At 42.3% G+C, this 22,959-nt stretch overlaps 1 protein-coding gene across 1 annotated transcript in view; it reads right to left on the bottom strand.

Moving 5' to 3' along the window:
* LOC122815057 (3-ketoacyl-CoA thiolase, mitochondrial-like) overlaps positions 1-22,959 on the bottom strand; it is a 509,895-nt gene that overhangs the window by 153,298 nt on the left and 333,638 nt on the right. Inside the window, exon 3 of the mRNA XM_044087304.1 lies at positions 1,582-1,710. Coding sequence (XP_043943239.1) covers positions 1,582-1,710 — 129 coding nt within the window. The remainder of the gene's footprint in view (positions 1-1,581; positions 1,711-22,959) is intronic.

The following is a 22,959-nucleotide window of genomic DNA, read 5'->3' as shown; positions in this document are numbered from 1 at the left end:
CCACTGCATGTTTTGTTTTTGTATTTATTTATTTTACATTTGTTGACCAGGCTAGTCCAACTGGATATATATCCATTTTCAGTAGAGACCCAGGAAGAAAAACTCCACTACAGATAATAGCAACATCAGATACAGTACATTTTTAAGACCAGAATAAAAGTTATTTACATAGCAGCTTAGTAATCATATAACTGACTATTCTTTACAAGGCAATAGTGACACATATTTATAAGGTAGAGACAAGTACATACAGTAGAGATCTTGCTAATCAAGAACAAGCTCTGTAGTAGTTTCTAAAAAGGCTAAGTTAGTATCAACTTTAGTTAGCTGACAGCTAATGCTCTCCAAGGTTAATGGAAAGGTGGACAAAGCATAGCAGTAGTGAGATAAGTATACATTAAGTATGAAGGAAGGAGATTATTAGTCTGGGTTGGTGCATGGACATAGCCAGTGAGTTTTAAGGTATTCTTTAAGTTGCTTTTATTGAAAAGTAGTATAGAGGAAAGAGATGAGAGTTCCCTGGGAAGCAGGTTCCAAGTTTTCCCCACAGTGTTGGGGAACACAGAGTCCAGCTTTTCTCCTCAGGTCTCCGCTGAAAAAGGGCTCTGCTGCCCAGTCAGACTAACCCAGTCAACAAATGTAAAATAAATAAATAATCAAATAAATAACCATTTTCTGAGAATCCAAATGTGTGGATACAGTCCAAATCCTCACAATCTGTTAAAGGAAAAAGACTCTTATGGAAAGGAGAGGTAAAGCTGTACGAGTTCACCACAGGAATTATATTACTTGCAAGGCTATTGATCTGTGAAGATCTTTAGAAGCCTAGCCCTGCGTTCTTGTACGAATATCCAAATGGAACAATGGTGTTAAACTAGGGGTGAATCTGCAGTTTCCCATCAATTCATCCAGATTAAATCTGAACCAAGTAAGGCAATTATCTGGCTTTATGTAGAGAGGAAGACAATTTCAAAGAAGTGTTATTCTCTGTGATACATATCTATCCCTCCAATGTGCTCTGTTTGTGTAGTTGAAGAAATTAGAATGCATGTTTCTTCTACCACTGGACTTGCAGATGTGCAGTAGATCAGAGAGGAGAGGGTCTGTTGAAGCTCTGTACATGAGGCAGAGATCACTCCTCAGTACCTTGTATGATACTCAGAAGAGGGACAGGAGTTTGAGAAGGTCAATGTAGTTATGATTTAGGCCCTTGATTTTCTCAGCAAGGAAGAACTGTGGTCATTCAAGTTGTTAAGTGTTTGGACAGGTACATACCATTATACTCAATGATCGGCCTAATATGTGCTGAATACAATGTAATGATCATATCACTGGATCCCTGGATCCAGATGCTGTATCCTTACTAATAAGTTATGCAATGAAAAAGGACTTTCTTACAATACTGGACATAGGATGGCTAAAGTACTGTTTGTAGTCCACATAGGATCAAAGGTCCCTAACTGCTGAATCAATTTGCAGGGGGTATGTTGTAGATGTAATAACTACAGGGGACATCATGTGAATAGGAACATTACTGTAATACTTATCTTAGATGCCTCAGAGAAAATTATCTTACATTACCTGTGCTCCACAGACAACTGCTTGGAAACCTGATCCACAAAGCTTATTAACGATTAAAGCAGGAACTGGAAAAGGCAGACCAATACGAAGGCCAACAAGCCTGGGGAGATATGTTGCATCTGGAGAACTCTGGAAAACATGGACAAAGAACAGCATCTCACTAAAGAATATATTAATTCAAGACAAAAACAAGCAGTTTTAATTCCATTGTTTTCATAGCAGGAAAACAAGCTTCAGTGTTAGCTAGTGTTTTACTGATACTTATCAAAGGTGAAATTATGCAAGAGATAGATCTCCCCTCTAGGGATTTTAACATTGGTACACAGCAAGAAAAACAAAAGCTGTACAATTGAACATACTGCAATATAAATAACTGACTCGACTACAACAATAGTATGTTCAGATTCAACCACAAACACTATCCCATTAACAGGATGATGTCAACGGAGCATCTTTAAACTAAGGGCAGCCACCATTTAGGAGATACAACATTCATTTCTGTCCAGAGATGCTACAGTATTCAAGCAGGAAATTAGGATTGATGCCCTTTTCAGTTCAGTAGTTAAAGTAATGGAAATGTGCTCTGGTTACACAAGATGCAGCATCCATATGGTGTGTTTAATGTATCAAAACTGCTACTCCCTGGTAACTTTGGGAAAAACTGCATATCTTGATTTTCTGCACTAAACTGTACAAGAATCCCTGCTGTTCTAGTACCACATTTTCTCCTCTCGGTATACGCATGGCAATTCCTGTTCTCCTAATCTTCCAACATTTAAAATGATTTGTTTTAAAAAGGAAATACAATGCTATCTTAGTGGCACAGCATACAGGCAACATGGGTAACAAATTGGTCATTGTGCCAGCTGTTCTGATTTGTGAACAGGTGTAGGAAAAATAAGGATTGAATGATTGAAGGTACAAAACAGCTATCTTGCTATTTCCCACTAAATGGAGAGGCCAGAGTGATGTAACACTTAACAGTGGGTTCAGTCATATACCAGAGAGTAAAAAATGCCTAATGCAGAATTCCTGAAAGACAGACAGACAGACAAAGACAGAGAGAGACAGAGAAAGAGTGTGTGTGTGTGTGTCTGTATGATGGCCAAGTGACCCTTTTCAGTCATGACCTTGGTTCATACAGCAGTACAATAGTAAACAGTGTATAAGCAATTTACAACAAAGTTACAGCAGTAGTATTTACATCAATTTTGACAGAAGACAGTGCAACAATACAAAACTTAAGTTAAGTTCTTACCGGAATGTAAAGATTTCTCTGGTTTCTGTTCAGACATTGTAACATCAGGACTGACACAGTAGCACCCACTACTGATGGCAAAGAATTCCTCACAAGCTTGTGCTCCTCCCTACCCACAAACCCTACTGCTGCTGGTTTTCCAAATCAAGTAAGCCCACCATCAGTAGCACAGTTATGAATCCCACTTAGAAACAGATGTCAAGTGTAATAGCCATTCTGGTCACAGATTCCCCCTAATGGACAGTTTGGAGGGGAAGGTGGGTAGTCATCACCAGACAGAGACAACAGAAATCTAACGTTCAGCTAAGTACATAACTCGCCTATTTCTTAGGTCGTGTCCAGACAGTGGAACATCAAGACAGAATCCTCAGCTAACATGGGTGGCTCAACCCAGGAAACTTTTTAAAATGGTCTCACCAAAGGAGGCCCTTATCTCGTAGACAGAATCAAGACTGTAATGATTATCAGTGGTATGTAGCAAAGACCAGGTGGCTGCATATGCAATCTCATTAATTGGAAGATTCCATAAGAAGACTGTGGACAAACCTTATGTCCTAAACTGAGTGAACCTTTGGAGGGATGTCAAGCTGTTTGCCTCCTGACAAGAAGCAAAGAGAGAAAGTGTCAGAAATCCACTTTATTAAGGTAATACTGGTGATCTTTTATCACAATCTAAATGGTGAGAAATTAACAAATAGCTGCTCATCTTTTCTAAACGTTTTAGTATGATGCAAGTAAAACAAATCAGTTGTCTATGAATATCCAAACAATGCAACACATCCTCCTGTTATTAACGGATATATTAATTTAAATGGCTTTCACTAGATGTTTTGTCTTAAGTGATACTGTGTCCTGATGGAAAATAATGAAGGGATACCAGACAGAAAGAATTTATAACTCAGAAATTCTTCTACCTAAAGTAATGGCCACCATAAAAGCTGCTTTCTAAGACAAAAATATGGCAACGGCTGTACTTGGTTTGAAAGGTGGTCTCATTAAAGGCACCAGTAGAAAGTTCAGTCCCACGGTGGGACCAGTTTAGTCACTGGTCTGGAGGGGAAAATACCCTTGAGGAAGGCCTTACACAGAAAGTGCGCACAAAGGAAGGATTACAGAAACCATCATGGTAGGGGGAAACTGCTGCCAAATGTACCTTAATCGAGGAGTAACGCACTACTTTGTCATCCAACTCTGTTAAGAAACGTAGCACAGATTCTAAAGACAATGTGTGTCTGTCTCCAGCCCAGACTGAAAACTCCTTCCATTTTTCTCTTGTCAATTCTCCAGGTTAAATGTTTGAGAAGCCGTACTAAATTTGACAACATTGGGATGTCTGGATGAGACTGTCCAGGGTGATGACTTAGCAGAGTAGAGCTCTGAGGAAGAAGAAGGGGTTTCTTCTTCAGGTCAAAACTGAGGGCACCAAGTTGGGAATGGCCAGAAGGGAGCTATGAGAATGAGTAGAGTCTTGCAACTCTTGGCCTTCTGTAACAGTCTTGGTGTTGGTGGAAGAGGGGGAAAGGCATACAGGAAACCCAAGGACAAATCATGGGAGAATGCATCATTGGGTGATTGCCCCTCATGGGGAACTATGTTGAAAAAGTAAGGGCATTTGGCATTGAATGGCAAAGCAAAAAGATCACAACAAGTTCTTCCCCACTTCTTGAATATGATGCATGCCATTTGCCATTCTGCCACTGAGAAACCATTTGCTCTCACAGATAATGTACTGGATGTATGGACTCGCTTCCCAAATCTAGCCATCATGCTGGAATCTTTGAGAAGATGGATAGCTTTGGTGCATTGTAGGACATCCTTCCTTGTGGCTGCAGCAGCCACTATGTAGTCCACAAGTGGTCCTATGCTCCAATGAGGCCTTTCTTTTGGGGTTCAAAGGACTACCTGGCTTCCTCAGGATAGGCTCAACCATGTCCAGTTCCTTCCATACCTTGCTACAGACAATGTCTACCAATTTATCTGCGAAGGCAGTATTCATACTGCTGGGGAGAGGAATTAATGGCCTCTTATAAGATCTGTTACTCAGAGATAATGTGGGGTCCACTGGCCATAATCCCCTGTTTCATCATTTCCAGACTTTTGATCAAGGAAGCATCCCTCCAGAGGGGATTTGGAGGAAGACCTCACCTTTGTCCAGATTTGTGTCTAGGGTGGCAAACACAGACAGGAAGTCAATGTGCTTCTCTTTGCACTTCCACCTTCTCCAGGGCTGCACTGGATGTTCTCATCCAAACTTTATTGAAAAGAATGATCTCTAGACCTCATCACTAATGGCCTGGTCATTCTCTGGTCCTGAATGAGCCTGGATAATGGCTGACTCAAGTGTCCAGCCTCTGCTTATCTCAGGCCAGAATCAGTACTATGGATACTATGAGTATAAATGCACTACATGAGATTTATCAGGTTCTGTCCAGATTCTGGAACGTCAGGACTGATGCCTTGGCTACCTCTACTGAAGGCAATTAATTACTCACAAGCACGAGCTCTTCCCTAGCCATACTCCCCAACTGCTACTGGGTCTCCAGATCTTGCTGCCATTCTGACAACATCTCAGAACAGCTAGAGTGACAGTTAGGGAGCTGTAAAACCTTTTGTGGACAGACAGCGGTAAGGGTCACCATGATTCATTAGTGGTTTTCTGAACTTTTCACTAAATTTCAAACCCAACTATCTCTTCTCCCTTCTCCTCCACATTAATGCTTGGGCATGGGCCCACTTGACTTGATGTAATTACTTTTCTTCTCTTTTTCAGCAAGAGTTGGATTGGGGGAAGTATAGGGTGTTTTCTTTCCTGACACTGTGTGTTACATTCTCTTAAAAAGACTAAAGGAAACCTTTCTTTAGCCATAAATACAGAAAGGGTCAGAGTGAGCTCATACTCCGAAAGCAAGTTGATGAAGGGGTGACAGTCATACACTGGGGCATCAGCTCTAACTGAAGCACATGACGATGGTAGAACAAAGTCATAACAGGCCTGTGTATGGCCTACAGTTACTGTCAAACACATACATGCCCAGGGTCTGGCCTTCCCAGTAAGGACAACTGGTTCAGAAAGAAACTACCTTAACCCTTGCTGGTAAGCCTTGCCTAATCTGCAGGCATGTTATCTGAAAGCAACTATTGAGCTTTTAGGAAAGAATCATGACACATAAGTTGACCGGGTGCAGTCATGCTCTAGATGTTCAATCATGGCCAACATGATAGAGACACTCCAGGATTCACCCTTACAATGATTACTGGAATGGCACATCTTACAACCCTCTTGCTGTCAGCTGCGAATTGGTATAAGCTCAACCTCTCACTTGCTGAAGAGGAGCGCACAACTTGCAAAGACTGTGAGGTTATCTCATAAGCAAAGTTTGCAAGAGCAGGCCTGGAAAGATGTTGGGCACCATTCCAAATTCATTCCAGGCACCATTCCTGCTGGTCCATCCACTGATTACTCTTAAAAGCCACCATCTACAAAAAAAGTGATCTAGGCCACAAGCTGCAGTTTGCGTCTCCTACAGCTTACCATGCTGAAGTGCTGTAACTTGTGGCAATGCTCATTTCCCAGGCAATAAAGGCAGTATCAGTACATTTCAAGTCCTGGCTAGTTTCATAGTTTCATAGTTTAGTACTAGGCTATCTGCCCTAGGGCATTTATAAGCCTAGCCATAGTGTATGTGGCTTTCGCCAACCCATGTAATGGCATAAAAGTATAGATTTAGTTTACTGTGCCTCTGTCTAGTAGTGACACAGAGATGACCCCCGGGGTAAACCTACGATCTCCCATCCACTCGTCAGGATTTCTCTTGAAGAGAGTCAGTGAAGGGCTCTGCCTAACATGAACTGGGATCCTGTTCCAGAGTGTGGGAAGCCTCTGAGTTATGAATCTGTCCCTCCAGCATGTCCTATTCATATTTGTGTTGAGGTTTAGATCTTTAGCTCTCGTGGTTCTGATGGATTTGGATTTTTTGAGATGGAGCATGTCCATCAATTCCTGATTGGACATGGCCTTGTACGTCAGGCATAGATCACCTCTGAGTACCTCAGGAATACTTGGAATTTTTTTGCTGTTGATTAAAATGTGGGAACGTTCCCCATCAAGTGAACCACTCAGAAGCACAGACATCCTCAAACAAAGGAATTATAGTAAAAATTAAAAATGTGCCAAGCTGGGAACTTCACACTGTAAAGCAAAATCATATCATAATCATACATTCATAAATACAGCTGCCAAGTTAAGCTTCAGTGTTGAAAAACATAAGGTACATACAGAAAGAAAACACAATACATAAAGGCAAAACTCATAAAGAAAAATCACCATGGAACATGGAAAGACAAAATTAAGGACAATATGTTCCACTAATGTTCTACTCCTTCATATTGCACATTATAATAACACAATTCAGAACCACCAGCAACAAATTCTATTAACCTCTGTAATTTCACAATTAGAATATTCTTACAATATCTGAAAATGTAATCATTGAAATATCCTATTTTATACACATATGAAGATGTATGGCGAATGGCAATACAGTTTTATACTGAGCTGCAGTACCTATTGCAACAGCACATTTAAAGTGCTTAAAACTGCACTATGTACCTCCAATGTACATAAAGTTCTCTGGAAACTACTGACCCCAATAATTTCTTAATAACCTCCAGTAATTCATCAAATTTAAAAGAACTGTAAATATTTAATTTCTTGAGCTTCACCACTTTAATGGAGGAAATCATACATTTACAACATTTTAGAAAACAAGAATACCTTTCTCAAATGAGAATTTTAAGGTTGCCTGACTGATCAAAAACATAGCCTTTTAATAATAGCTACACTTGTAGATTTAAATACTCAAGATGCACAAACCTTTCCATAGGTGAAGCTATATGTCAGGAAAGGGACATCCAGGGAATGGGAATCTTACCACACATTAACTTAAGGTCTTTACCAAATGAGCCAAGATCTAGCAATATTTTAATGGAGTTCAAGACAAAGAAATATGCCACAGGCTACATGATTTCCAACTGAAGTAAACTGTTAATGTAAGAGCTGCCCTGAGAACTCACATGCTGGAACTTGAGACAGAGTTTATTATTCATTTTACATAAAGATCCAAGTCGGAAAAAACATCTTGATATTTTAAAGGTCTAGTAACAACTTTCCAAGGTAATTTGGTGTACTACTGCTTCACAAAGGATTTCAATAAAGTACATCTCAGTGATTGAATCCAGTTAACTGCATGCAATCCAATTAGGGAAATATAAGAAAGGCAGCCACTGAGATACACACACACACACACACACACACACACACACACACACACACACACACACACACACACACACACACACACACACACACACACACACACACACACACACACACACTTATACGACACTGACAACACCACACAAAGAAAAGTAATGACAGAGGTTAGAAGTTTGACTGAAACCGTATCCTAGGTCCTGCTCATTCTTAAGTATTCTGTGTTAGACCTTGTAATAGAGTTAGATGACTTAGTCCAAATCATTCTGTCAGATTCAGTAACCAGTCATATGCTCATCTTCAAAGAATAAAGTTGATCTATGTTTGGCAGTTTGGCTGTTAACAGTAATATGCTGTGTGCACAAGCTAACAAGACAAATTTGCATTTTCCCCAACACAGACTCTTTCAACTAAGATGGATAATACAATAAGAGATTGTAACAAAAAATAATGAGGGTGATATGGACACCAACATCTAACACCTGACTTTATCAAAAGCAAGGGAATGGAAATAAATGCATATTAAAAAACAGACATGTTTATGTAAGTAATGTCTTGATTGTCTAGCTTATAATACTAGAGATAAAAAATCATTAACTTCTATATTTAGGAGGTCAAAGGACTCGGTCTCATTGCACCTTATTATCACAATAACTTCCTTGGAGATCTTTGATTCCCAAGCAGAAATTGTAAATTGTAATATCACTGTAGCCAGATACATTCTTCTTCCAGGAATGAAACTAAATTAAGATATATTTCTTCTAACATTAAAAAGTCTCATATTTAATGCAACTGTTAATTCTGTTGTAACCATAATTCAATAATGAAATAGGTTAAAATGGTTTACTAATAAACCCAACTTCTCCTCTTTCCTAGCTTCGGTCATTAATGGAGGAATAAAATATTCACAAGAGTCATTCTTAAAGCTTTTTATTAAGAAAAGAATTAAGCACAACATTTAAAAGAGAGAAGTGAAACGCTCAGGGAGTGAAGACAAAGCTATGTTCAGAGAAGAAAAAAGTACGAAGACAGATGACAAACCAGAAATCTACCGAATATCAGACCTACACAAGGAGTAATGAAAATAGCCTCTGAGAGGTAACTGAGCACCCCAGACCTAAAAACAAGGAACATTTTAGGGGAGCATATGAACCTAGTCTATTTTGAAAGGTGGCTTGAACATCACGAGCAGGTGTAACAATGTTATAACCTAATGCCAAAAAGAAAAAGAAAAAATAACTTGATAAGATATAGTACCACTGGCCCATTGATATGATTCTCTTACTTAGCTTTATTTTCTTTTATGTGTGCTTCAAAGGTTTAGAGTGAGAAGCCTAGTACTGTTAAGGTGTTACAACAGTAGAATTATGTAAAAAACAAAGTGGTGGTTCTGTAAAGAAAAAAGATAAATAATATGAGGATATGCGCTGGCTGTAGGCTGGACTACCTGTATAATGGCACAGGGATTAAATAATTAAGCAGACAGCCCCCTGAGTAAACCACGTAGGACTGCACACACAAGTTCAGCCATACGATAAATGTGAAATAAAGGCAACACAAACTACACCTCAACTTCTTTGCTCAAGAATTCTGGACAAAGTCAAAAGTAAGGGGGACAATTAGAATTCTGGACAAAGTCAAAAGTAAGGGGGACAATTTTTAAATATTATTCTACTTCACTTAAATTGGCAGAATGGGTTTTACATTAACTTGCATTTCCTGAACAGTAAGTATGAAACTCTCTGAAGTCAAAGTCAATGTCAAGGGCCTCTGAATAAATTATTCAGATGACTGCAAATTAAAAGCAGTCATAGAATCTCCCACAGGCATAAATGTTTTCCAGGAAGGGCTGACACAAGCAAATAACGTGTATCATAGCCACAGACTAAAATTAAACGCCAAGAAATGCTTAAAAGCATCTTTTGGAAAGTCTCCCACTCATGACAACTATCACACTGACAACATATCCCTAAGAGTTGATCCAGTATTCAGAGACTTGGCTACACACAGTCGGTAATCTAGCCTTTCCCATCACGTCTACATTAGTGAGGAAATCATTCTATGTTTGCAACTTATAAACAAACGTATGTCATCTAGGTCCAAGAAGGTCATTGTTCCACAGTATTCAGCATTCATCAGCCCTGTCATCGAGCACAATGCACCCTTTGTTATATACCTAACCAGGAATATCCAACAACTGGAACTTTCACAGAGGTTATTCACTAAAAGAACATATGGCATAACTAACATGTCCTGTGCAGGCATCCTCAATGGATTTTAATGGAGGAGAAAGGAAGTCCTTTGTGCAACATCTCAGTTAAATACTGTAGAATGTGAGGCATGTGAGGCTGAATTGTGTGTCAGCCTCTGGCTTGGTTCCAGGCACAAAACCTTTTCCATTTGTCCGAATAAGCCTTCCTGGTGCTTGGCCTCCTAGCTTCCAGAATAACATCTACAACTGCTTGGGAAAGAGGAGCTGGCTGGATACTTAGGTGATTTGCCATGCAGCCAGATTTAAGGTTTTGAGCTGGCTGTGAAGAATCTGATTGTTTTGCTGTGTGAGCAAATGGGTAATTTGTGGTAGGATCCAAGGTGGGCCCTGGGCCATATTCCTCAATAGTGGGTACCAGTGCTGGCGTGGCCAGTCTAGGGCTATGAGAATCAGTCGTGGTCTCTCCTTTTTGACTTTCAGAAGCACCTGTGTGAGGAGAGGCAATGGAGGGAAAGCATATACTGTCAGGTTTTTCCAACTGAAAGAGAGTGCGTCCACTTTCCAAGCTTGATGGTGAAGTGTCCTTGTACAAAATTTTGTTAGTTGATAGTTTTGAGGACTGGCAAACAGGTCTATTTCTGGAAAGCCCCATTTTTGAGTTATCATTGTAAATACTTGTGGATCTAGTTTCCACTCGTGGGGATCCATAATGTTTCTGCTGAGGTCGTCTGCCAATGTGTATTTCTTTCCTGGCAGGAATTGAGCTTGTAACTGAACTTGGTAATCCAGAGCTGTGTTCCATAAGGTCATTGCTTGCCTGCATAGAGGGTAGGAGTGAGTACCCCCTTGTTTGTTTATGTACCACATAACTGTGGTGTTGTCCGTCTTTATTGTAAGTTGTCCTGGATGTAATAGATTCCTGAAGGCTGTCAGAGCTTTCTGTACAGCTAGCATCTCTTTTTGATTGATGTGCAGATTCCTTTGATCTGCAGTCCATACGCCTTGAATGCACTGTCCTGCCATGTGTGCCCCCCAGGCATAGTCTGATGCATCTGTTGTGATAGTTTGCCTGGCTGGGGGCAAGGTGAAATGCTGACCCTTGTTGAGGTGACATGCCTGTGACCACCATAGAAACTCCTGTTGTAGGCAGGGAATGAGAGATATCATTTTGTCCAAGCTGTGGCTGTGTTGAGACCATACGCTTTTTAGGTACCACTGTAATTTCCTCATATGCAGCTTTGCAAATGGTATTAGTAGTATGCAAGATGCCATGAAGCCCAAGTCCTGCAGAATTTTTCTTGCAGTTAATTGGGTCTTTGTTGCCATTGTTTTGAAATATTGAGTCAGATGTAGTTGTTTGTCTGGCGTCAGATAAGCCTTCTGGGCCGTTGTATTCAAGCTGGCACCCAGGAATGTCATATTTTGTGAGGGTACTAGTTTTGACTTCTTTTCGTTTACTGTGTACCCCAGGCAATTTAGTAGATGTTTTACAAATGCCAGATGATGTAAGAGAATGTCCTTGCTTTCTGCTTTGATGAGGCAGTCGTCCAGGTATGGGTATATTTGAATTCCTCTTTGTCTGCAGTATGCAATTACTGGTGCTAGGCATTTTGTGAGGACTCTAGGCACAGTAGATAAGCCAAAGGGTAGTGCAGAAAATTGGTAATGGGTTGAACCTGCAATGAAACGGAGGCATCTTCTGCAACTTTGTCTGATAGGGACATGCAGGTATGCCTCCTTGAGGTCCAACGTTACTAGCCATGCTTCCTTGCCCAACATGGGAAGAAGCTGCTGTAGTGTTAGCATCTTGAATTTGGGTACTTGTAAGAAGGTGTTTAGAATTGAAAGGTCCAGAATTGGTCTCCAGGCATTGTCCTTTCTGGGCACTAGAAAGAGTCTTGAGTAAAATCCTTGACCTTGCTCTCGAGTAGGTACCAGTTGAATGGCTCTCATGTCCATGAGAGCTGTAATTTGTTTTTGTGCCTCTGCCCATTGATTTTGTGGCAGGTTTGGCATTCCTCTTTTCATTGGCAAGGTGTGGAAATGGAATCTGTATCCTCGTAAAATTATGTCTAGGACCCATTTGTCCATTGTGACAATGTGCCAGTTGTCTGAAAAAAGTGTGAGTTTTCCTCCCAAGGGGGCTGCCAAGAGAGTGTTGCTTGGCCAGATGAGGTGCAAGTCATTGAGTTTGCCTTCTGGTAGGTTGGGACCTGTCTTCTCCTCCCTTCTGTGTTGTAGTGCCCCATTGGCGAGGTTTGTACTGGGCTTGTGGTTGTCCTCTGCCCCTTGGACGTCTGTATTTACCCCTCTGTGGTCTGTCAGTAGCTGGAAAGGACCAATTTTTTGTTGGCCAGTTTCTGCTGAAGAGAGGGGGCTGTACCTGTAGGAAATCTTTGACTGTCTGCATAGATTTTGCCTTATCCTCCATTTTCTTTAAGACTTCTTCTGCTTTAACTCCAAAAAGAATATCCTGCTGTAAGGGAGCATCTAGAAGCTTAGTTTTAACATGATCAGCAGAGTTTGTTCCTTTAACCAAGCATGCCTACGTATAACAGACCCAGTGACAGCTGCCTGCAGGAGGCCTCCAAAGAATCAAACCCACATTGTAAGGTATGTTTGCCCACCTGTTCAGTTGCATGCAACAGATCCTGTATTTCTTTCAATTCAGACTGTTGAGGGAGAGTGGTCATTCTTTGCTTTAACTGAGAGATTAGAAATTGCTGATACTTTAGCATGTGGAATTGGCAATTTAGTGCCCTCATAGCTAGAGTGGCTGAGGTGTAAACCTTTTTCCCCCACCTGTCTAGTGCTCTGGAATCCCTCTCAGAGGGTACAGGATTTTTAGTCATAGAGGCCTTAGCCCCTTTGGGACCCTGGGAGATTGTCTCTGGGTCAGCAACAGGGCTTTTATAAAGAAATTTGTGAGAATCAGGCACTCTGTAGTATCTATCAGGCTTGGCCGGAGCAGGAGGAAGAGAGTCTGGGTTCAAACTGGATTCTAAGTAAACATCATCCACAATGTCTAAAACTGGTGGGATGGCAAGAGGTCTGTGTTGGGGGAGTAAAATAAACTCTCTGAGCCTTTTCTTTGAGTCAGAGTAGTCCTGACCTTCCCAGTGAAAATGTTCCCTCATAGTGTGTAAAGTTTCCCCAAAGGAGTAGTCTTCAGGAGGAGAAGCTGAGGGAATGGAATCCTCAGCATCAGAATCTTCATAAGGGGAGAAAGAGTAATCTTGGTCCTCAGAGGAGTCTGAAGAAATGGACACTTGTTCAGAGGATGCATAATCTTCCTCTTGTCTAGGCCTTTTGTCAGGAGGGGGCTGGGAACCCCTGATTAAATAGATCAAATCTTCAGCCATTTTAAGCATCTGTTTCATAGGCATGGGGCCTTGAACAGTGGACTGAAGTGCAGTCCTTTTAGAATTAATAGGAGTCTTCGTCTTAGAATGCGTTTTAATGGTGAGCATTGTCGGTCTGAAAACGCCTTCAGAAACCGAAGGCGTTTCTGCAGCACCGACATCTTTTTCAGCAATGTCATCGGTAGGGCCTGAACAAAATGGCTGCGTCGGCCTGGTACATTCCGCCAAAAGTTCCAAAGCGGTCTCGGGTTCCAGATCTGCGGTAGTCAGGGGCTGCGTCGGAGCCTCACTGAGGACCGGAGAACCGGAGACCGGACCAGCCAAGGCCTCGGAATCTGGCTTAGGCCTGGGCTGTCTGTCCTTATCCTTGCGTTTTATGTGCACGCCGGTAGTCGGTTGCTCCGACGGCATATTGTAGTTAAATTTTCTACCGAAATAGTGTTGTGCGAAAGCAAAGCATCTTTTAATAGTACGCTTATTAAACCTAGCACAAAAACGACAATTAGTGACATCGTGGTCTGGGCCTAGGCAAGGTATGCAATACGAATGAAAATCCTTATGAGGTATTTACTTCCCACAAGAAATACAATTGTTAACTTTTTCTGACATCGGTCTGAGGCAAGAAAAGTTTCCCCAACGGGGTACTTAGCTTTATAGAAGACTTTGGTCTGAAATTCGAATTAGAAAATCTCAGGAGTCGGACGACTGGCACTTGTGAACTGCTTCTGCTTCGGGCACCACGCGGTAAGAAAGACTTACTCCTGGCGCACTGACGTCAGGGAAGAAGCAACAGCAAGCGACACCGGACCAAGACTTTGGAATTCTGGCCAACTGCGGGACCGCCTGACAACAGGATATCCCAAGTGTGATGACTGCAGCAGGGTAACATGATGAATATCTGCCTTCTATCTCATGCTTTGGAAACCCTGAGGGACATCAGTAGATAGTTTGAGAGGTGCTGCTTAAGAACAGTTATTTGAGACTTTCTTTCACACAACATCCAGCTGTTTACCTCCTTGATGCTGGAACATGTGTCTGGTAACTAACTGCTTTAATAAATGGGGACAGAAGTATACACCTTGCTAAGTCTCTCCGAGATAATATAGGGTATTACTGGTATATGCTAGTTTAGATCTTTTAGCAGTTTTCAGAGAAATTACAATATGCTTAGCCACAAATAATTCAACAAGCCTGCACCCGGTGGCATAGAGAGTTTAAGCCCAGACTACGGCCCAGACCGAAAGTCTGAATAGCAGCTCAGGCACTTGATGGTACAGGCAGATGGGGGAACAGAAGTGTCCATTCTGGGGGGATGCTGCACACATGGAATGCATCTGCACAGTTGTATGTCCCTAGTGGAGACCAGGAAAATGTGTGGTACAGCCTGAGCATGAACACAGCATCTTGCTGACATCAGCCCCTTCCAAAACTAAGGAGCAGTATAGCAAAGATATCCATTGCACAACCCCATCCTCTAGGAATTATTGGCTATGCATGGGGAGTATACAGTCAAAACACTCCCTAGGCTGTAGAATGACACCCTAAGATGTCTTGTTCTCCTTGCTGGCCCTGAATGTTGTCAGAAGTTCAGGACAGGAGAGATAGTGGGAGCAAAATATGGTCAGCTGTAATGGAGACATAAGTAGCTCAAAAAAGGCGCTCTTGAAAGTGTTATCAAAAACTCTGGAATAGCAGGGCTTGGGTTCTTCTATTCCTAAGAAATCTAAGAAGTGTTTGAGAGACTGATACCCATTTAATGATTGGCCTGTTAAAATACAGCATTCAATTGTTGGTCTGGGGAGACCTGAAGATAAACACTCAGTTTTGTCAGCATAAGCTAAATCCCTTGTCTAATGCAACACCAGAGTGGGAAGACAGCTCAGGAGATGACTCATTCTTTTAGCTGGGAGAGAATGTCATAACTACAGAGTCTGCCACACGAAAAGCATGTCAAGCCAAATACAAATTGCATCCACTGAGGCCACATTACTTATCCTTCTCAGTAGTACAAACCTTTTATACTCTACAATGTACTTGTTTTTCACCTTTCAAAGAATGCATAACAGGCCTGCATAGAAACAAAATCTATTGTCATATACTATGTTGAAAAGACTCTTCTACTTGTGCATGACATGATTTGCACATACTTTGCATAATTTCCTCAGCTAACCATTATTACACAATTTTTTCTACCCCTCACACAGTGTCTGAGTGTATATCTATATTAAGTAGTGTTTTTTGCCCAGGCTAAACCTTAAATCAGGCTACTCTGATTAGTGTTCTACAAGGGTAACAAATAAATATATGTACATAAAAAGGGTAATGTTAGAAATAACTCTACTTCAGAAAAAGTTCTAATATATTGCAGAAACACTATTAATCAGAAATGAACAATTCCAATTTAACACACCACTGGAAGTCACCTTGGATGGTACAGATTAACAAATTGGTGCAGGTTCCTCTCCTCTTCATACTGTGCTTCTTACTTGGGGAGGACAGCTCTGCACTGGGATAGTCAAAAAATCTTGATGTCGGGCAAGCAGGACAGACATCTGCCTATAGAGTAATCCTGTATGTTTACAAAATGTACTGCAACAGTGAACTTTATGACGAGCATCATGAGAAACATGTCCTTGCTCACAACTGCATGCCTTATAATTTTAGGTACTTTTCCGTTATACCCCTACCAAGTCTTCGTGCTGCTGGTGCTGCTGTCTTTTCTTATTATGTAGTCTTCTATACAGGACTAACAAATGGTTATTGTTAAAGTAACTAAAATAAGCAGAGGAAGAAGGAATTGTTATGTCTGTAATATTAATAATACATTCAAAGCCGTAACGCGTTTTCCCACTGCTGGCGCTGCTGTGTTTTGCAAGGCAGGAATTCTAATGTTAAAACTGCACAATGTCTTTAGTCTTCTTGCGCTGCACTGTAATCATGCATGTAGGAGTGGACATATATTTATTGTGAAGTGATGTAGAGGAAGAAAAAAATGTTTTTTGCATATACACATGTTCGCTCTGCTGGTGCTGCTCTGTGTAATCATTCATGTAGGAGTGAAGAAATGTAATAGCCACTACTTCATTTGTGGGCAAATCCCACAATGTAACATCCATGGCAGCCATAGTACTCCTTCACATTCTACAACAGAAAACACAATTTCTCATTATTGCTTCTCGTGCTATACTGTAAAAAAAAGTGGGAACTTGTATATTTTAAATACACTTTAAGAAAACCTTTATTGCTTATACATGAATTATGGTTAAACACATCATTCAGTATGTGGTAGGTGTGTAACTTTGGATTTCAAGTATTACTGATATGACAAGATGGTTCTGCACATATAATATTTTGTAGTGAAAGTGGATTTTCATTGTACACATCTGCTTCTCAGAATTAATTTGTCAGCAAGACAAGAAACGTAGACCAGCAAAAAAGAAGTGTAGTGTAGTGTAGGACTCGCACAGAAAACACTGAAGCCGACATACCGGTAAAATACCGTATGAATACCGCTCTTTCCTGGTAGGGGTTTAACGGAAAAGTACCCAATTTTAAGTATGACTCAGGGCCTGTGTTTATTAAGTGTGCTGAAGCATAGAAAGAGAAAGTACAGTTGTGTACACTTGCCACAGATGTAGATGTTTGAGTGCATTCACTATAGCAGTCATCACTTGTGGGTTATCCCTGCTGGGTAGCCCTCTGCCGGCCCGAATACCAGAGTAAAGAATTTCCCTCCTGCATCAGCTGTTTAATTCCAGGGACTGACGTCAGGTCATCAGGGCTATCATTACTTCAGTTTTTCTTGCTCACAATAGATGAGCCCCAAGAAGAGGTAAGAAAGGGGGAAGGTGGGAGGGAAACAGGACTGCAACAGTGAATACACTCAAACATCTACATTTATGGTAAGTGTACAGAACTGTACTATGTTCTTCACATTTCACAGTTGCAGTCATCACTTGTGGGAGGATTCCCAAAGCTGAGAAGAGAGGGTGGAGGAAGGAGTATAGGCATAAGGAGAACAGTCTATTAAGGGGATGCTAGCATGCCTTGCCGGACTGCAGAAGCAAAGGCTGCTCTAGTCTTGGTGAATGTAACCAGCAGGTAGTGCCTGATGAATGTATGGATGGATGTCCAGGTGGCAGCTTCTAAAATTTCCTTAGTAGGAACCCCTCTCAGAAAAGCAGTGGAAGTAGAGGCTGCTCTCATGGAATGAGATCTGATAGTTTTTGGAGGACTCTTTCCATGAAAGAAGTAGCAGAAATGGATGCAATGAGAGATCAAGTTTGAGATGGTTTGTTTTGAAATGGACTTCTACTCTGCCCCAGGAGCGAAGAAAATCAGAAGTTGGTCGGATTTTCTGATAGCCTTGGTCCTATCCAGGTAATATCTCAATTGTCTGTGTACATCAAGGGTATGCAAAATCCTTTTCCCTTTATTTTGGGGGTTGGGAAAGAAGGTAGGGTGATGGATAGCCTGGTTGAGGGCAATCTCCAATACCACTTTAGGCATAAAGGAGGGGTTGGTCCTACGGGACACCCTGCCACATGGAAAATAATGAAGGGTTGAGTGGCCATAAGAGCCTGTAGTTCAGACACTCTCCTGGCTGATGTGATGGCCATTAAAAGGCAGTTTTTCAAGAGAGATACTTCAGGTCTACGGAAGCAGCTGGTTCAAAGGGGGGTAAGGTTAGTTTTTCTGGGACAAAATTTAGATCCCATGCAGGAGCAGGTGATCTCCTGGGTGGTCTAATGTGTGCCACTCCCCATAAGGAACATTTTAAACAAATGTTGGGAAAAGATGGGCGGATTAGTGTGGACAAAGGGAGACATAGCCGAGGCATGTATTTTGATAGAAGAGTAAGACAGCTCCTGATCCAGGAGCTCTGCCAGGTAGTCCAGAACCTTTTCCATTTGGCTGAGTCAGTATTTCTGGATCTGGTTTTCTGGCCTCCTTGATAATGTTTAAAACCTGGCTGCTGAAGGCTGTACAGTCATTGGCCTTTGGAGAATCAGTCACTTGGAGAGTTTGAAGGTCTGAAGGTTTGGGTGCAGCACAGTCCCTTTCCCCCTGAGTCAGAAAGGTTTCTGAGGGGGCAGATTCATGGGGGGTTGTTTGGTCAGGCTGAGGAGCAAGGAGCAAGGAGCAAGGAGTACCAGTGTTGCCTGGGCCAGTCTGGGGCAATGAGGATGGCCTTTGGCCCTTCTTCCCTGATCTTGAGGAGTACCCTGGGGATCAAGGGCAAGGGGGGGGTACACAAACAGGTTTCCCCAGTGGAAGGATAGGGCGTCCACCCTCCATGTTTCTGGGTGGAACTCTCTCTAGCAGAACTTGTCTAGTTGGTGGTTTTCTGGGGTTGCAAATAGGTCTAAGTCTGGGCTCCCCCAGTTTTATGCGATGGTGAGGAATGTGCCCCTGTGAAGTTGCCACTCATGGGGATCCAGGAGGCTTCTGCTTAGCTGGTCTGCCAGGGTGTTTTGTTTCCCTGGTATATATTGAGCTATTAGGTGCAGTCTCAGAATTGAGGCTGGCTGCCAGATTTGCATAGCTAGGTGACATAGGGGGAAAGAGTGAGTCCCCCCTTGCTTGTTAAGGTACCACATAACTGTTGTATTGTCTGTCCTGATAAGGAGCACTCCAGGTCTCAGGTGTTCTTTGAAGGCTAACATTGCCCTATGCACCGCCAACATCTCCTTTAGGTTGATTTGGAGGCCCTGAACCTCCTGTTCCCAAATGCCCTGAGTGTACATACTCCCTTGGTGTGCCCCCGGGCTGTGCCTGAGGCATCTGTAGTGATGGTCTGGCCCTGTCGGTGAATGAAAAAGGGTAGACCTTTGTTTAGGGTGCATGCCTCTGCCCAGCATAGGAGCTCCTTCTGTAAGCAGGGAATCGGGGGCAGTTGGTACTCTAGTGACTATGAGTGCTGGCACCAAAGGTTCCTGAGGTACCACTGCATTTTCCTCATGTGTAGTCTGGCTAGGGGTACCAGCAGAATGCAGGAGGCCATGTACCCCAGTGCTTGTAGGAATTTCCTTGCAGTGAGGTGGGTCCTGTGAGCTAGCTGAGTAAAATAGGAGTGAATGAACTTCTGTTTCTCCTGCGGAAGAGAGGCTGTTTGAGTAGTTGTGTCCAGAAGAGCTCCCAGGAAGGTTAACCTTCTTGTAGGCAGTAGTTGGGACTTCTCTAGGTTAATAGTGAAGGCCAGGGAGGTTAAGAGTGTTTGAACAAAGGTTAGGTCCTGCAGAAGCCTCTCCTTGGTGTCCACCTGAATGAGGCAGTCGTCCAGGTAGGGGCAGATCTGAATGCCCCTCTGTCTGCAAGGAGCCAAACACTTGTAAAGACTCTGGGAGCAGTGGATAAGCCAAAGGGCAGAGCAGAGAACTGAAAGTGTAGTTAGCCTGCCCTGAAGTGTATGAAACTCTCGCAAGACTTCCTTATGGGAATATGGAGGTAGGCATCTTTCAGATCTAGGGTCACTAGCCAAGCTTGTGGCATCAGCATGGGTAAGGGTTTGTGTAAAGTCAGTATTTTGAATGTGGGTACCAGAAGCGATAGATTCAGAGTGGAAAGGTCTAAAAAAGGGTGCCAGGTGCCCTTCTTTCTGGGTACCAGGAACAGTCTTGAACAAAATCCTTTTCTGGCCTGTTTCTTTGGTACAGGTTCCACAGTGCATTGTGCATAATGCTTTTCTATCTGGCAGATGGTTTCTGCCCTCTGGTTTGGTGGTACGTCTGGGAAGCCTGAATGTCTGGGGCTTTCTTTGAAAGAGAATCTGTACCCGCTGGTAATAATTTTTAGGACCAATAGATCTGCGGTGATAGCCTGCCAATGTTGAGGAAGAAGGAAATTCTTCCTCCTAGCCTCTCTGGGGGTGGGTGGAGCAGAGGTGTAGCAGAGTCACTGAGGGTCCTTGGAGAAGGAAGGGGGCTTAGAACTCCCTTGCCTAAGAGTAGCAGTGGTCCATTGTCTGGATCTCTGTTGGGCTTGGGCTTGGTGTCTGGTAGGCCTGTCCCTGCATGGATTTCTCTGGATGGGCTTTGCTTGAGAACGAAAGGACCAATGCTTTGTGGGGAAGTTCCTGCTGAACCTGGGAGGCTGAACCTGCAAGAAATCTTTCACAGTCTGCATAGACTTGGACTTGTCTTCCATTTTCTTGATAACCTCCTCAGCTTTGGGGCCAAACAGTTGGTCCTTATCCAGGGGGGCGTCTAACAGTTTGGACTAAACCTGGTCAGGCAAGAGCTGTTCCCTTAAACATGCATGCCTTCTGATCACTGAGCCAGTGACTGCAGCCCTGCTGGAAGCCTCTAGGGCATCAAAACCACAATGCAGGGAGTGTCTGGCTACTTGGGAGCTGGACATAATAAGATCCATGAGTTCCCTGGTAGTACTCCTGTCTTGTAGAGCTGACTGAAGGTCAACACTCTGGCAGGAGAACTCACCCTTTCCTTTTCTTTATCCTTCTTTTTTCCGGGCAAATTCACAACCTGACCGACCGATGCCATACCATGATCAGACAAAGAGTCACCGAAGTGTCTACCTACATTTTCAGCTCTACATCTAATAGTTCTCGCATTAAACAGGGTGCAGAACTGACCTCCAGGGACAGCGTGGTCTCGGCTTAGGCAAGTAATGCAATGGGAATGAAAGTCTCGGTGTGGGATCTGTTTTCCGTAACTGAGACAGTTATTAACTTTCTCTGACACCAGATACAAGCAAGAAAAGTTTCCCCAATGGGGTACTTAGCTTTAGATGCTTTTTTCCCTCACTCTGGCAATGGCTGACCAATGCACTCACAGAACTGCTTCTGCTTCAGGCTCCATGACAAGGAAGATGGATGTAATGATGTCTCCTTTTATAGCCCTGATGTAAGTCCCTGGAATCAAACACCCGACGCAGGAGGGAAATTCTTTACTCTAGTATTCAGGCCAGCCGAGGGCTACCCAGTCAGGATAACCCACAAGTGATGACTGCAACAGTGAAACACGAAGAACAGCTCAGTTTGCTATGTTCTGTCCTTTGGATTAGACATTAAATCAAGTACCCAACTGCCAGTGTTGGCAGTAGCACAGATGAATGTAAAAGATCCAATGGCAAATATCGAAAGGATTAGGAGCATTCCCCAATACCTGGCCAAATTTCCACTAGTCAATCACTCACTCACTCACTCAATCAATAAAAATGAAACTTTCTGAGAGGAAAAATGCATGTAGTTGAATAGAATCATGAAAATGATTTGTCTGCCAGCATGCCATATTCTTGGAATGTACAGGAAGTTGACAGTGCAAAAAAAAACTTCACAGTAAATGCAACCAGAGAAATAGTCAGAAAAAACTCAAAATTAATAATCAAAATATATGTTTTTTTAAATGACACACAGGCTGCATGAGAAGAGACCAGAGACAGCATTTCAGCTCTAGCCTCTGGATGCTCACTATCCAACATAATGTCCACATCATCAGGAATATAACTATAAAAATCAGGGTCACCACAAAACTAAAAAGACAAGGGGGATCAAAGTAGATAGCCCTCTTATGCTTTTTCACCAAACAGGTCAGTGCTATTTCCTCCAGAGACCTCTCTGTCAGCAGGAATGACTGAAAGAAGGGTACCCAACACAGCTCCAACAAAGGAATCCACAAAACTCACAAAGTCAGGCTCAGTGGATTTATACACATTTTTGGGGACCATAGGGATAGCAAGCAAAGAAGCATCCAAACCAACAGTAGCACCAGATACCCTTAGATCTGCAACCCATTGTCCAGGTTAGGGAAGGACATTTAGGCCTTTCTCCTTTAAAGGCCTCTGCCACAGTGAATACTATGTTTAGAGGAGGGATTTAACAGCAGTCTTTCATATTGAAGGTGGTGTAAATTTATGAAGGAATCTCTTTTGTAGACCCAAGACACTATCAAAAGGAACACATTATGCCCAGCAATAAACCATCTGCACACAACTGTTCAGGAGATCACAACACTGTTCTTTTAATTCTTAGCTCCAAATATCAGATTTGACTGAAACTGTCACAATTCAGAAAAGCATGAAGTCTCCCATCCTGTTTAGAACAAGGAAAGGGCACAAGAAGAAACTTTAGAATCTCCAAAACAGAGACTCTCTCTGTGGACCCTCCAAGTTGTAGTGCCTGGACATATCCTAAAAGTAATGTGAAGACTATGTGATCCTTAAATGGAACTTTGTGTGGAGACCAAAAGCATAAATATATGACTGATGCATGATCATGTCTAGCAGTCAACAAAAATTTGTGGCTGCTGTCCAA

The sequence above is a fragment of the Protopterus annectens genome, chromosome 1.part1 (assembly GCF_019279795.1).
Source record: "Protopterus annectens isolate FY-2018-M chromosome 1.part1, PAN1.0, whole genome shotgun sequence".
Lineage (NCBI taxonomy): Eukaryota > Metazoa > Chordata > Ceratodontiformes > Protopteridae > Protopterus > Protopterus annectens.
This window is presented reverse-complemented; position numbering and strand designations above follow the sequence as displayed.